Here is a 17341-nt window from a genome sequence, read left to right as displayed (position 1 = left end):
TGAATGAGAGACTAATGAAGAATGTCCAGCCTGCGCAAAAAACTAAGCAAAGCATGCCTTTTATTCGAATCATCATTAGAGTCGCATCATACGGCCGTAAAATGTATAAAAATCTAAACAAACGTTTTTAGAACAACTAAAAGTTACATTAATAACTCTAAATTAAGCATATAGGAGTACCTATTTCTTTGTTAACCTGCATGTGTGCACTCTCAAATAATTTGGAGAAAATTCTAAGCAAATCTTGTCTGCTAAATGAACTAGTGTAGCCCACAGCCATTTGGCATAGCCACACCAGGACCTAACATAAGGACAACTCAGAGTATGCTATTCTGTTCTTCTGAAATAGACTACATTTTCTTCAGATCATGCTTTTTTAGACCTGTCTAAAATAAATAATGGATTTATTGTAAAGGTGTAGGCTATATTGCATGGATTTATTAGACTTTTAAAAATGTTCCAAAGGTCTGCATCACTGGCTTGTAGGAAGCCAGGAGATGCTAAATGTGTTTGTTAATTAACGGTCAATTACCGTGAGATCGACAGTTATTTGCTTGACAATCACCGGCTGACAAAATTTCATTACTGCCACAGCCCTAGCTATGTTAGCTACTCAATGTTTTTATCGATTGTAGGGCTGTAGCCATTGAATTCTGGTAGTTTCATTTGAAAAAATAAAACCAGCAATCACAAAATTCGAAGGTTGCACAATAGAGCCAATGCCGCGCAGCACTGCCTCTCGCCCGACGCGTTGCCTTGGTGAACGGCGTCAGGCAGTCCCACACACTAGCAAGCTAGCACTCGTCATGGAAATGGGGGTGGCGAAATGTGAATTTGGATCAATCCCCGACAACACATACATCAAAATGAAGCTACGAAGCTCTACTTTGTAACTTGCTATGTTTTTTTGTGTCTCTGAAAACATAAATGACATAGCTGAAAGAAAAACGTCCGATGACCCTCAGGACATTCCAATACTTCTTAGCAATACAATGTCATATTGATCTTACTCTGGTAGGTTGAGTAAGAGCAAATATAAACACACCAATTTTGCTGGTTTCACAAAAGGTCTGTACCACAGATTTGAACGTTCTTAACACGGCACTTGCTTTATATTTGGGATCATATTGCGTAAATATCCTAACGTACAGTATTTAGATTTTTAGACATGGGTAACAACTGCCATATTCATGTGATTTATGATGTATTTTGACAACCACATTATTGACATTTAGTGAAAATGTATTTGTTTCTTAGCATCACCTAACAAACCTATGGGTACACTTGCAATTGGCCGCTAGTCCACACATTATGCAATCATTGACATTCCATTTCTATGGCAGCACATGTAGTCAGGAGCAAAGGAGAGGAGAAAAACTACCAAAAAAATGAATCAATGCTGTTATTTGGCTGGACAATTACTGTCATTCAAAATTACCTAAGGAGAAAAGTATAAAACAGTAGGAGGTATAGAGAATGGAGGGAAGATAAAAGTAAGACGAGAGGTGTGAGTGAACAACACTAGCAGGAAGGAATTGGACGTGTTTCAATCTGCCACATGGCCTGGGATCTACAGAGACTCATTGTTCCCATCACAAAGGCAGAGGCAAGGTGTGTACTGGAAGGGAGCTGCAACAAAACAGACCTCCTCCCTCATGGGCAGACTATATTGGAGCATGAGGTCTGATATCAACAGGCTCGGAGACAATTTCTATCGACAAGCCATCAGACTGCTGAACACTTGAACTGGACTGACCACCTGCAATGACTCTCCGCACCTTAGGCACTCACTCACGCCCATACACATCACAACTGCTATTACCAGACTCTTAATATTATTTTGAAATACTTGCTCCCCAAAACACGTGTTAATATTGGACCATAAATTGTGCTTTCCTGTATTATACTTATGCTAAAATGCTAATTATGTTTTATTGGTGAACGTCCAGTCACTGGAGAACAAACTGGATGAGCTCCATTCGAGACTATTCTATCAACAGGACCTAAAAAACTGTAATATTCTGTTTTTCAGAGTCATGGTTGAACGAGGACATGGATAATATACACTGAGTGTACAAAACACTTTCCTAATATTAAGTTGAACCCCCCCCGAAACTGTTCCACAGGGATGGTGGCCCATGTTGACTGCAATGCTTCCTCCAGTTGTGTAAAGTTGGCTGGATGTCATTTGGGTGGTGGACTATTCTTGATACACACGGGAAACTGAGCATGAAAAACCCAGCAGCGTTGCAGTTTTTGACACAAACTGGTGCGCCTGGCACCTACTACCATACTTCGTTCAACTTAAATATTTTGTCTTGCGCATTCACCCTCTGAATGACACACACACAATCCATGTCTCAATTGTCTCAAGGCTTAAAAATCCTTTAACTTATATTTACATTTTAGTAATTTAGCAGACGCTCTTATCCAGAGCGAGTGCATACATTTTACATTTTTTTATTTATTTTTCTCCGTACTGGTCCCCCGTGGGAATCGAACCCACAACCCTGGCATTGCAAACACCATGCTCTACCAACTGATTTTAAGTGGATTTAACAAGTGACATCAATAAGGGATCATAGCTTTCACCTGGTCAGTGTCTCATGGAAAGAGCAAGTGTGCCTTATGTTTTCTACACTCAGTGTGGATGCTGCAGAAATTTGCTTTTTATGTCGTTTTGGAACCGAACTATTAATTTAATATATTATTCATTACAGCTAAATTGTTTAATGTATCATAAATCTAATTAATAATTTGACCCAATATTATGGCCATAAGATGAGCAAATTAACCCTAATATGCATCAAATGTTATTTTAAAACAGTTTAGATGATATGGACAATTTTAGATATTCTTCTGTTATTTAATATGCAGTTGTATTTTTTTTTATAACTTGAATAGCCAGGCCCAGCCAATCAGAATGAGTTTTTCCCCACAAAAGAGCTTTATTACAGACAGAAACACTCATCAGCATTCCCCCCCACCCCCTCTTCAGATGATCCCACAGTTGAAGAAGCCGGATTTTGAGGTCCTGAGCAGGCGTGATTACATGTGGTCTGCGTTTGTGAGGCCGGTAAAGACGTTCTGCAAAATTCTCTAAAATGACGTAGCTCGGCTTATGGAAGAGAAATTAACATTAAATTATTCGGTAACAATTCTGGTGGACATTCCTGCAGTCAGCATGCCAATTTTACGCTCCCTCAAAACTTGAGACATTGTGTATAGGTACAAAACTGCACATTTTAAAGTGGCCGATTTGTCCCCCAGCACAAGGTGCACCTGTGTAATGAACATTCTGTTTAATCAGCTTCTTGATATGCCACACCTGTTAGGTGGATGGATTATCTTGGAAAAGGAGAAATGCTAACTAACAGGGATATAAACAAATTTGTGCACAAAATGTTAGATAAATAGGCTTTTTGTGTGCATGGAACATTTCTGGGACCTTTCATTTTAGCTCATGAAACCAACACTTTACATGTTGCTTTCATATTTTTGTTCAGTATAGATTAGAAGTTATCCTATTTGGTATTGTAGTTGTTCTACCAGTTATCAACATATTGTTAAATGTTTAAAAAAAATAAAGCTCAGTGGTTATTCTGTGACTTTAGCTAATGGTATCGTTTCGGTATCGAGTATCGTTTTGGTATTGAGTATTATTTCAGTATCTAGTATTTTGATACTAAACCTGGTATTGGTATCGAAGTCAAAATTCTGTTATGGTGATAACACGCGTACGAAGCATGTGACCAATACGATTTGATTTATTCTATTCTACTGAGCCATTTACTTTTTTTTTGTATTGTTATCTTTTATTATTTATTATTGTTTTTGCATTGTAGAGAAGGAATCTGCAAGTAAGCATTTCGTTGGACGGTGTATACCATGTGTATCCTGTACATACGACTAATAAAACATGAAACTGGGCCCAATCTGCTGATAATAACGTGCTGGCTGGCAACCTTCTCCATGGCAACAACAGGGTTGTGGTGGCAGAGCAGCACTGTGCTCTGTGGCGCGAACAGGGTGCCAGGAGGCGGCTAATCGCCTGGGTTTTTGTCTACTCTATCTATGGCCATGAGAAGGAGGAGAGGAGATGTAGTTTACACCAACGAGAGAGAGAAGAGAGAAAGAGACAAAAAGAGAGAGAGAGAGAAAGAGACAAAAAAGAGAGAGAGAGAAAGAGAGAGAGAGAAAAAAAGAGAGAGAAAAAGAGAGAGAGAGAGAAAGAGAGAAAAAGAGAGAGAAAAAGAGAGAGAGAGAAAAAGAGAGAGAGAGAAAGAGAAAAAGAGAGAGAGAGAGAAAAAGAGAGAGAGAGAAAGCGAGAGAGAGAAAGAGAAAGAGAGAGAGAGAAAGAGAGAGACTAGAAACAGAGGGAAGTGGGAGGGGATGGATGAAAAAACAAAGATGATGGAGATTGAGGGTGGAATAAAAAAAAGTGATGACGTAATAAGCTACACAAGATAGGCAACCTCATGAAAGACTGCAGGAATTCAATATTACTTTTTCAAACTCTCTGTTTTTAGCTGACGGTCTTTATAGCTTAGCTGTTGAGAGGAATTGAAGACGTGCTCCTTTTCTTCCTCTGACAATCCACAGGGATTAGAAAACAGCTCAAATGTCAGGTGCTAATGGCAGTGTCTTCTTAATGCAGCACCATAATGTTCTTCTGTGCTGGGTTTGAGGGTTTGCGTGTCTGTCTAAAGGTGTGGGTACATTATTAAAGTATGCGAGAGTGTGTGTGTGTGTGTGTGTGTGTGTGTGTGTGTGTGTGTGTGTGTGTGTGTGTGAGTGAGAGAGAGAGAGAGACAGACAGTAGCATTGAAGCCACTCTCCACTGAGCAAGTTGAGTCACCTCTCACAGAACAATGAACCTGACTGGCTCACGCTGCAAAAAGATCTCATAGTTTCCCTTCGAAATTCAATGCTTTATGCATTATGGATGTACGTCTATTTTTGACACATTCATTCTGTGTGGTTACAGGGTTAATTCTGCATGGTTACAGGATTAAACAGAAACAACTCTAAGGTTGACAGTTTAGGCATTAGTTCCGAGTGGTTACGGGTATGGTTTGGGGAAGGCTATGGTTTGGGGAAGGCTTAAAACCAAATAATTAAAAACGACAGGCTATTACCATCAGGTATCATCAGTATTCTCACGGTTGGCTAAAACATTGTGAACTGCCAAAGAGGTTCAAGCAACGCGCTTCGGCTCCGAGCACCATGAGTTCGCACAGAGTTCTCGGCAATTGTTTTATTTTTTTATGAGCGCTTAGGAAGGCATATATCGACGTTCTCAGGACCTTTTCAATCATCCAGAATATATTTCTTGTGATCAGGCTGCAAAAGGAACACTGCATGACATTTAAACAGACCACACACACACACACACACACACACACACACACACACACACACACACACACACACACACACACACACACACACACATTAATGAATGTGTCCTAACAATAAAGAATTTAGCACAACACTGAAGGGAATAATCAGTTACATGGTGATGATATCACCTCAGTGATAAACATCTAATGACTTCCTGAATACACACACCCTCTGCCAGCGGTGTGTGTAGCTGGCAGGGGTTTCACCAGGACTTGGCTTTCTGGGTTTTAACCACAAATTATTTTGTGTCAGCCCTGAATCTTTTGCGCTGCTGCGGAACAATTGTAGTCAACTGAATGCGCTGCTTAGTTCGTAGAGCTGTGGTTACGTGAAACTCCTGAAGTCATCCAACCGCTATAAGCGAGGGCACTCCGCCACTTCCCAGAATGGCGCGATGTCTCAAGATCACTTAATGATTAATTAGTATTCTACATAACCGACTGAATATAATAGCATAGATCATGTTAGGCTACTGTTAGACCAAAAACATAACATACTTTCTTATGACAATTTAGGATGATTGTGCAGAGATGTAAAAAAGCATGTGTACAGTAAATCAACAGCACGCGAAATATGCTTTGATTTAAACAAAATACAGGTGGCTGTGTTTAACTCCATCTGCTAAAGAAATTGATCAAACAGTAGTTAAGCTACTTAGCCTACTTCATCCAAGAAGATCGAAATGCATATTCCAATGGAACTGATTGGGATCAAATGGTTTCCATGCATGCAGCATGGACGTTTCAGCCATAAAACGTGAAGAATTATCTGTTAGGCTACCCCCAAAAATAGCACTACACCACTGGTTGTAATACATGTAAAGCACTTGCCGTGTGGTCAACTGATCATTTCAGCAGCGTTTTCACGTTACTTTTAGACAAGCATGGGAACTCATCTTGATAAATCAATCAATGTCAGATTTCTGTTTTCACTGAATCTCTGTTTGGCTATTTGGTTACAATTCAGCTGGGAAATGTTAGCTACGTTGAAGTGAGTGCTGATGATCTAGCTAAATTGAAGTGAGTGCCTATAGCCTACCCGAGGAGCTTCTCTGGTGTTTTCCAGATCTTTCCAATACTTTTTTGATGCATTTTAGCCACTTAGCCTACTGATGCAAATACAAAATTGTACGTTACTCGCTGATATATTATTTTATATATTATTGTAACAGTTGACCTACCTAAGCAATAAACCCACATGGGGTTAGTGACCATAATCCATGGAAGGGGTGCTGGAAGTGCTGCAGACACATTTTAATAAATGTGCCAAATGTAATTACTCATGTCTGTACAGAAATAACTAAAATCAACTTATTTTAAAAAATTGCTGTGGATTGTGTTTTGGCACAAGCGCATAGGTCTACAGTCGGAATCCCGCAATTGAGCAGCCCGTGGCAAATATCAAACAGCTGAGTGTTGAGTTGTGGCTGTTAATATGGCTGTCTATGAACAGCAGGCAAAAGCTACAATGTCTTTCGCAATATTTCAAAACACAATTGAGGGGAAAAAAAACTATTTGCATAAGTGAGTGCCGCTGGAAAGTTGGTGGACTATAATTTTCTCATATTGTAGACTTAAAATCTATGTATCCACTCTTTCATTGGCCTACGCTATTGGTTGCATTTAGGACATGGGTTGTTAGTTTTATTGATCTCAGTGTGTCAATGTATTTTTGTAACCTTTTATTTAACTAGGCAAGTCAGTTAAGAACAAATTATTATTTACAATGACGGCCTACACCGGCCTAACCTGGACGACGCTGGGACAATTGTGCGCCGCCCCATGGAACTCTCAATCATGGCTGGTTGTGATACAGCTTGGATTTGAACCAGGGTGTCTATTGAGCGCGTGCGCCATCGTGCATAAATATATTTTATCCCCCCACACCAAACGCAATCATGACACGCAGGTTAAAATATCAAAACAAACTCTGAACCAATTACATTAATTTGGGGACAGGTCGAAAAGCATTAAACATTTATGGCAATTTAGCTTGCTAGCTAGCTTGCTGTTGCTAGCTAATTTGTCCTGGGATATAAACATTGATTTGTTATTTTACCTGAAATGCACAAGGTCCTCTACTCCGACAATTAATCCACACGTAAAATGGTCAACCGAATCGTTTCTATTCAATTCTCCTTCTAGACTTTTTCCTTCTCTTGACTTTATATTGCGATTGGCACCTTACCAGCCACTGACCTCAGTCTTTCAGTTACCCACGTGGGTATAACCAATGAGGAGATGGTGTAACCGATGTGAAAGGGCTAGTTAGTTAGCGGTGGTGCGCGCTAATAGAGTTTCAATCAGTGACGTCACTCGCTCTGAAACTTGAAGTAGGGTTTCCCCTTGTGTTGCAAGAGCCGCGGCTTTTATGGCGCGATGGGTAACGATGCTTCGTGGGTGTCAGTTGTTGATGTGTGCAAGGGTCCCTGGTTCGAGCCCAGGTTGGGGCGAAGAGAGTTTCAATGGCACGTGGGTATCTGCATCTATAAACCAATGAGGAGATGGGAGGGGCAGGACCTGCGTCAGAAATAGAACTAGACGCTTGTTGGTTGCAGAGCAGTGTGGGTGCAATAATTGAATAATATAGATTTAAAAATGTATTTTGCAAAGCTCGCGACGCAGTCAGGTAGAATTGCAGGAAATAATTTTAGAAAAGGCTATTTATTGTTTTTCAGGGCTGAGGCCCGAATGTTATGAACCTCCGGTGATGTCCCTGGTGGCTGGCCCTAGAGAACATCCACCACCAGAGAGAAAGGAAGTGAGGATGACTAAGCCATCATTCCCCCTGTTCACTCAACCATCCTCAGGCCACACATCCTTTATCTAACCCACCCATCTCCCCAAATAAAGCCACTGTGTAGCCCAGACATTGGAGGACTGCATTAGTTATGTTTATCTCCCTGCTGCCTCCTATCACCTACTCAGAGACAAAAGTCTGAAATATGGCTCATTATTCTCGTGCGGCTGGTGCCTAAATGAAACAATGACAAAGGATGTACGCCTCCATAATCTCATTTCAGACAACTGTTTAAATGTTGCTTAGCAATCCTCCCCTCTGTCTCTTCCTCTCACTCTCAATCTCAGTCTTTAGCCACTGTTCATCCATTCTCTCCCACTCTTTTTCCCCTCGCCAAATCCTCCCACTCACTTTCCTGCCTTCATAATCTCTCCTCTTTCCTCTCAGTTCCGATCACTCGCTTCTCTCTACTTTCTAACTGGATCCTTTCATTTTAAACTTCTCCCCTACTCTATTTGTATCTAGCTTCCTGCCTCCCTACCTACACAAATAATAATAATAATAATAATAATTCCCCCAATCCCTAAACGTCTTTGCTTCATGAAAGTTCCCGTGTGGCTCAGTTGGTAGAGCATGGTGTTTGCAACGGGAAAAAAATGTATGAAATGTATGCATTCACTACTGTAAGTCGCTCTGGATAAGAGCGTCTGGTAAATGACTAAAATGTAAAATGAAAGAAGCAGAGATGACAGAACTTTACCGATGTCAACTAGATTGAAGCATTCATTGATTTATGACATTATTCTGTGATACAGCCCAGGATCGAACCAGGGTCTGTAGTGATGGACATCTGGGCAAGAGGCATACTTATGTAAGAATGCTGTTCATTGACTATAGCTCAGCATTCAACACCATAGTACTCTCCAAGCTCATCATCAAGCTCGAGGCCCTGGGTCTGAATACCGCCCTGTGCAACTGGGTCCTAGACTTCCTGACAGGTCACCCCCAGGTGGTGAAGGTAGGAAACAACACCTCTTCGCTGATCCTCAACACTGGGGCCCCACAAGGGTGCGTTCTCAGCCCCCTCCTGTACTCCCTGTTCACCCATGACTGTGTGGCCAAGCACGCCTCCAACTCAATCATCAAGTTTGCAGACGACACAACAGTAGTAGGCTTGATTACCAACAATGAGACAGCCTACAGGGAGGAGGTGAGGGCTCTGGGAGTGTGGTGCCAGGAAAACAACCTCTCACTCAACGTCAACAAAACTAAGGAGATGATCGTGGACTTCAGGAAACAGCAGAGGGAGCACCCCCCTATCCACATCGACGACTCACTGCGAGCTCACAGAACAGGGCTCCGGGCAGCCGAGCGGAAATGGAGGAAAACTCGCCTCCCTGCGGACCTGGCATCCTTTCACTCCCTCCTCTCTACATTTTCCTCTTCTGTCTCTGCTGCTAAAGCCACTTTCTACCACTCTAAATTCCAAGCATCTGCCTCTAACCCTAGGAAGCTTTTTGCTACCTTCTCCTCCCTCCTGAATCCTCCTCCCCCTCCCCCCCCCCCTCCTCCCTCACTGCGGATGACTTCGTCAACCATTTTGAAAAGAAGGTTGACGACATCCGATCCTCGTTTGCTAAGTCAAGCGACACCGCTGGTCCTGCTCACACTGCCCTACCCTGTGCTTTGACCTCTTTCTCCCCTCTCTCTCCAGATGAAATCTCGCGTCTTGTGACGGCCGGCCGCCCAACAACCTGCCCACTTGACCCTATCCCCTCCTCTCTTCTCCAGACCATTTCCGGAGACCTTCTCCCCTACCTCACCTCGCTCATCAACTCATCCTTGACCGCTGGCTACGTCCCTTCCGTCTTCAAGAGAGCGAGAGTTGCACCCCTTCTGAAAAAACCTACACTCGATCCCTCCGATGTCAACAACTACAGACCAGTATCCCTTCTCTTTTCTCTCCAAAACTCTTGAACGTGCCGTCCTTGGCCAGCTCTCCTGCTATCTCTCTCAGAACGACCTTCTTGATCCTAATCAGTCAGGTTTCAAGACTGGGCATTCAACTGAGACTGCTCTTCTCTGTGTCACGGAGGCTCTCCGCACTGCTAAAGCTAACTCTCTCTCCTCTGCTCTCATCCTTCTAGACCTATCTGCTGCCTTTGATACTGTGAACCATCAGATCCTCCTCTCCACCCTCTCCGAGCTGGGCATCTCCGGCGCGGCCCACGCTTGGATTGCGTCCTACCTGACAGGTCGCTCCTACCAGGTGGCGTGGCGAGAATCTGTCTCCGCACCACGTGCTCTCACCACTGGTGTCCCCCAGGGCTCTTTTCAAGGCCCTCTCCTATTCTCGCTATACACCAAGTCACTTGGCTCTGTCATATCCTCACACGGTCTCTCCTATCATTGCTATGCAGACGACACACAATTAATCTTCTCCTTTCCCCCTTCTGACAACCAGGTGGCGAATCGCATCTCTGCATGTCTGGCAGACATATCAGTGTGGATGACGGATCACCACCTCAAGCTGAACCTCGGCAAGACGGAGCTGCTCTTCCTCCCGGGGAAGGACTGCCCGTTCCATGATCTCGCCATCACGGTTGACAACTCCCTTGTGTCCTCCTCCCAGAGTGCTAAGAACCTTGGCATGATCCTGGACAACACCCTGTCGTTCTCTACTAACATCAAGGCGGTGACCCGATCCTGTAGGTTCATGCTCTACAACATTCGCAGAGTACGACCCTGCCTCACACAGGAAGCGGCGCAGGTCCTAATCCAGGCACTTGTCATCTCCCATCTGGATTACTGCAACTCGCTGTTGGCTGGGCTCCCTGCCTATGCCATTAAACCCCTACAACTCATCCAGAACGCCGCAGCCCGTCTGGTGTTCAACCTTCCCAAGTTCTCTCACGTCACCCCGCTCCTCCGCTCTCTCCACTGGCTTCCAGTTGAAGCTCGCATCCGCTACAAGACCATGGTGCTTGCCTACGGAGCTGTGAGGGGAACGGCACCTCCGTACCTTCAGGCTCTGATCAGGCCCTACACCCAAACAAGGGCACTGCGTTCATCCACCTCTGGCCTGCTCGCCTCCCTACCTCTGAGGAAGCACAGTTCCCGCTCAGCCCAGTCAAAACTGTTCGCTGCTCTGGCACCCCAATGGTGGAACAAGCTCCCTCACGATGCCAGGACAGCGGAGTCAATCACCACCTTCCGGAGACACCTGAAACCCCACCTCTTTAAGGAATACCTGGGATAGGATAAAGTAATCCTTCTAACCCCCCCCCCCCTTAAAAGATTTAGATGCACTATTGTAAAGTGGTTGTTCTACTGGATATTATAGGTGAATGCACCAATTTGTAAGTCGCTCTGGATAAGAGCGTCTGCTAAATGACTTAAATGTAAATGTTAAATGATGGGACTGCAGTGGAGACGGTGGAAAGCTTCAAGTTCCTCAGCGTACAAGTCACTGACAAACTGAAATGGTCCACCCACACAGACAGTGTGGTAAAGTTGGCGCAACAGCGCCTCTTCAACCTCAGGAGGCTAAAGAAATTTGGCTTAACACCTAAAACGCTCACAAACTCTTACAGATACACAATTGAGAGCATCCTGTCGGGCTGTATCACCGCCTGGTACGGCAACTGCACAGCCCACAACCGCAAAGCTCTCCAGAGGGTGGTGCGGTCTGCCCAACGCATTACCTGAGGCAAACTTCCCGCCCTCCTGGACACCTACAGCACCCGATGTCACAGGAAGGCCAAAAAGATCATCAAGGACAACAACCACCCGAGCCACTGCCTGTTCACCCCGCTATCATCCAGAAGGCGAGGTCAGTACAGGTGCATCAAAGCTGGGACCGAGAGACTGAAAAACAGCTTCTATCTCAAGGCCATCAGACTGCTAAACAGCCATCATTAGTACATCAGAGGCTGCTGCCTATAGACATAGATTAGGAATCACTGGCCACTTTTAGAAATGGATCACTAGCCACTTTAATAATATTCCGTATCTAGCATTACTCATCTCCTATGTATAAACTGCACTCCATACTATTCTACGGTATCTTAGTCACTTTTAAATTGTGTTTACATATTGCATCACCCATTTCATATCTATATACTGTATTGTATTCTATATTACACCACTGACTGCTAAACAGCCATCTCCAGCACATCAGAGGCTGCTGCCTATAGACATAGATTAGGAATCACTGGCCACTTTAAGGAATTGAAACACTAGCCACTTTAATAATGTCTCCATATCTTACATTACTCATCTCATATGTGTAAACTGTACTCTATACTATTCTACGATATCTTAGTCTCTTTAATTGTGTGTAAATATTGCGTCACACATCTCATATGTATATACTGTATTCTATACTATGCCACTGTATCTTAGCCCAATGCCACTCTGACATATATGTATATATATTCTTAATCCATTTCTTACTTAGATTTACGTGTATTTTGGGTATATGTTGTAAAACTGTTAGATATTACTATATTACTTGTTCGATATTACTGCACTGTCGGAGCTAGAAGCACAAGCATTTCACTACACCCGCAATAACATCTGATAAACACGTGTATGTGACCAATACATTTGATTTGATTTGGAGAAAAGAAGAGAAAAGGAGAGAACGGGAGAAGAGAATAGAGATTAATGAGAGTAGGGCTTTACTATGTAGCCTACTGTCTGTCTGTGGGATGTGAGCAGGACTCTGTACCATATGGCATCAGACATCCATCTCTGACAAACCCGACCCATCTTCAAGGAGTCCTCTGTTCCCAGACGCACCGTTCAGCATGAGTGAGTAATGACAGAAAAAAACGCAGACGTATGTTTCCCCATTAAATTGATCTATCGGTTTTAGACTGACGAGTCTGAGTCCGCCTAAGCATCTGGAGGGAGTGATGGGAGGGAAAGAGAGAAAGAGCAGAGAAGGACAAAGCTTTGGGAAGCTTTTGAGAGAATTAACAGAGAGAGCAGAGGGAGATTAAATATATGTGTGCATAAGGAAAGAGTGAAAGTGGAAGAGAGCACAGAGTGAGATGACGAGACAGGGAGGATAGGGAGAGAGAAAGAGAGAGCGAGAGAAAGACTAAACTCATGACATCACCAGAGGACAACGCCAGATACCAAGGTTAAAAAAGACAGGCCGATTTATGTCCTCCAAAATAACAATCAACCCCTGCCAGTCCTTACAAGCCCTGGATCTCTGATTGGATAAGTCTCTGTCTGCCCTGTGCTTTACTGGCAGAGGCATACAGTTGTTTTAGGCTCAAAACTGGGGGTGTCAACTGGGAATACTGGTGTGGTAGTGGGGCCTATACTACAAGGCTGTAGAGAGGGAAAAGACAGAAGAACCCACTTACTATTATTCCATTGTTCCTGTCTACCAGAAGTACCTTCATGAAGTGTTCGTAACAAGTGATGAAGGTATAAACATAAAACTATCCTCTGGGGGAAAGAATGTGTGAGACTGTGTGTGTGACTGTGTGTGCGGCGTGCACATGTGCGTCAATCTGCGTGGAGCTTGATTGCTTGGCAGTCTCAAAGCAGAATAAGGCCTATTCAATAGAGCCAATAATGACTTGCATTCAAAGAGCCAATTATGAATAAAAGGTTATTTAAGGCACATTTTTCTAATGGCCTTCTCCCCCTCTCCCTGTCTCTCTACAGCAGAATCCTTTCACAGTTCCTGCTAGATTAAATCAATAACCAAAGAACTCCAATCAAAGCCAGCTGAGAGCGAGAAACTACAGTACTTTGATAAGTAAACAATCAGAGCCAAGGAGACAATTGAGTGGTGACGAGTTTGACAACGAGAGGCATCTCACAAATGAAAAATATCACATCTCATCCTACTACTTTATGAGGATCTACTACTATAACAGGAGAAAAAGCATCTGTGATGGAGCTCAAGACAGAAGCTGCATGGACAGCAACATAAAGAAAGCAGAAGATAAGCCTGAATTCAATTTGAAAACAGCTCTGAATATCCTGTTTTTGTGGGGGATAGGGTGGAGGGAGGGTTGGTACTGTAGTTCAGAGCCTCCTACGCATGTATTCGATGCAGACAGTGAAGTCTCCTGTGGAGTGACTGAACCAGGGTTTCCGTTAGCCGGTAATAGCCGGCTTTTGGCCTATAGATTTGTTTTGAAATGCCAATAAATAAAAAAACTGTCCAATTGTCCGGGAGAAGAAACAATCCCATTGCGAAAATGCTTTTTAGCCTATTCATGAATGTAAATACTAGTCAATGGAAATACATTTGACTGGTCATGCTTATCGGTCTAAAAGTTAATTTGCATAATTTATTTGAATTAAATTGTCGCATGTGTAGGCTACACTATATTCATTTATCACACGCTTACAGCATACAGATACAAAGCCTTTGAGCGGAAAATCTGTCAGACAGCACGAGAGCTACTGCTGCAGCACCTCAAACAGCAACGAGCTAATGCTGCAGCATCTCAAACAGCAACGAGCTAATGCTGCAGCATCTCAAACAGCAACGAGCTAATGCTGCAGCATCTCAAACAGCAACGAGCTAATGCTGCAGCATCTCAAACAGCAACGGAAGGCAGGCTTCATCAGGACGTCACACACTACTTTGTAATGAGCTGGAGGCAGTAGGCTTTGCATTTTGAAAACATATACTTCATTGTTTGAAACCTGAACATTTTAACACGAGGCATGTCTTAGGCCTACCTCGCTTCAAAGTAGCCTATTACATCTCCTCTATTTCAAAATTTCGAACGGATATTTAATCTGTCACATGAAACCGCTAGCATGTGCAGTGCCCTTTTGACAAAAGTGTTTTCCCGCTAATTGCATTATGGAATGAACATTTGCGGGTAGCCTAATGCCTTGTGGGCATTGCTGCACTTATAATGTGGATAAATAATCGTTTATCAACATTTTAAGCTAAACATTCTGATCTGTTGCATCAGACTCATTGCTTTTTAACATTTAAAAAAAAAATGTAGCCTAGGTCTACTGGTTGTATGAATTTGGGATCTATCTTCCTACAACTGTCCCAGAGTCTGTTTGGAAAAGGCTACTTCTCGACAAGCTGACCAATAGAATAGGTAAACTTTTCTACCATGGGGGACAGTATATTGACATAGGATAGTGATTTAGCTTTTTGTTACTTGTCTTGTTGGCTGAGGAAAAGTAAATGTGGACAGTTATTCTAACATCCACAAAATCAGAATACGGTAAGGACTGTGCATCGTTGCATCCTCTACTTGCATGTTCTGTTAATATGAATTACCATAATCTAAAATGTAATTTCTGTCATTCTGAGCACCCTGATCAGGTTACGTACCCAATGCACATGGGTCCTAAAATGCTGCTGGTTAAATGTCCGGGGCCACATTTTCCTAACAGAAACCCTGACACACACGGTATGGAATGCCCAAATGAACTATACTGAACAAAAATATAAATGCAACATTTTCAGATTTTACTGAGTTACAGTTCATATAAGGAAATCAGTCAATTGAAATAAATGCATTATGCACTAATCTATGGATTTCACATTACTGAGCACGAGTTCAGCCATGGGTGAATCAGATTGAGTTTTTCCCTACAAAAGGGCTTTATTACAGACATAAATACTCCTCAGTTTCATGAGCTGTCCAGGTGGTTGGTTTCAGACAGTTCCGCAGGTGAAGAAGCCAGATGTGGAGGTCCTGGGTTAGCATGGTTGCACGTGCTCTGCAGTTGTGAGGCGGTTGACAAAACTGCACATATTAGAGTGGCCTTTTATTGTCCCCAGCACAAGGTGCACATGTGTAATGATGATGCTGTTTAATCAGCTTATTGATATGCCACATCTGCCAGGTAGATGGATTATCTTGGCAAAGGAAAAATGCTCACGAACAGGGATATAAACAAATAAGCTTTTTGTGCATATGGAACATTTTGGGGATCTTTTATTTCAGTTTGTGAAATATGGGACCAACACTTTACATGTTGCGTTCATATTTTTGTTCAGTATAGAACCCATAGGAGGAGTGCAGGCTTTAGCTGACAGCTAAACTCAGCAAGGGATGGAAGAGTCATGACATGCACTCTGACTCTCAACACAAGGGCTTATAGGTTGTCCTGTCTGTATATCTTGTTGCACATTAAAGCCTGTTGAGCAGGCTGTCTCTGAAATAGAACAGAGTTTCAACTTACCACAGATGCAGGGCATAGAGATCATACACTCTGACTGACTAGAGGGGTTCCACAGGGTGCACTGCTGTGCTACTCACATTGCCATGGTTGATGAAGCCGTGTTTCCTGGCGATTCGGTTAGCCTCCTGCGGTCCCCCCTCTATGTGGACCGCCCAGGTATTAGTGTAGACCTCCTCGCCAGTGGTCAGCTTAGCAGTTGACTCCAGTGCTGCGGACAGGAGGACCAGGAGAGTCCCAAGCTGCAGCAGGGCCAGCCTGGCATCCATGAAAAGGAGAACAGGGGCACTGGGCAGGGGAACTCCGTCCGTCTGTCTTTCTGGGGTGGAGAAGTCTCAATGCTCACCAGTAACAGCACTGGCCTCCCTCACAGCAGCCAAATAGAGCAGTGACCTAAAGAAAAAGGGAACAAAGTCATAAAACCACACATTGGCTCGTAAACACATACATGCATGTATGCATGAATGCACGCAAACACACACAGGTAGTTGTTCACTCAGTGTGCAGTGCGCACAACCCCACATGCCACAGCACAAAGCAAAAATAGGAGACCACAGACCACAGCATGCATTCTGTTGAATGCATTCACTTTCTACCACCACAGTTTCTACTAGAGACACAGACAGACTTTCTCTAGCTGAAAGAGGCTACAACAGCATGAGAGACTACCTCTTCAAGTGTTTCTGCTTCATGCTTTGAGCCGATCAGCAAAACACAAGGAATAACCCTAAAACAAGTCGAGCGGTAATTGAACAAGTTGGAGCGCGATCCATATGAAGGCGAAACAGGATCAAGAGAGTAGGGTTGCTTGCGAGAGAAGTCCTACTGTGCGAAGGCAGCTTGCATTGTTCTGGGCTTTTGACAGTCTGACTTCAATCTTAGTTGTGAGACGTCATGTGGGGGAGAGCTAAGCTGTAATTTGTGCTGGGGCTGCGGTATCTAAAAACAGAGTGGGTAAAGCTCTGTCTGTCTCCCCTGAGAACACTTAGCCTGTCCATAGATGGAC

At 43.4% G+C, this 17341-nt stretch overlaps 1 protein-coding gene across 3 annotated transcripts in view; it reads right to left on the bottom strand.

Moving 5' to 3' along the window:
- LOC115152133 (furin) overlaps window positions 1-17341 on the bottom strand; it is a 166353-nt gene that overhangs the window by 122031 nt on the left and 26981 nt on the right. For 2 of the 3 annotated variants that reach the window (XM_029696672.1, XM_029696673.1), the window contains exon 2: window positions 16416-16728. In XM_029696672.1, coding sequence (XP_029552532.1) covers window positions 16416-16604 — 189 coding nt within the window. In that variant the 5' untranslated portion in view covers window positions 16605-16728. Of the gene's footprint in view, window positions 1-16415; window positions 16729-17004; window positions 17113-17341 lie in introns of those variants that run through there. The other variant, XM_029696674.1, reaches the window with a different exon arrangement.

Source organism: Salmo trutta, chromosome 17 (genome assembly GCF_901001165.1).
Source record: "Salmo trutta chromosome 17, fSalTru1.1, whole genome shotgun sequence".
NCBI classification, from domain to species: domain Eukaryota; kingdom Metazoa; phylum Chordata; class Actinopteri; order Salmoniformes; family Salmonidae; genus Salmo; species Salmo trutta.
Note: the sequence above shows the minus strand (reverse complement) of the source record. Positions and strands in the feature narration are given on the sequence as shown.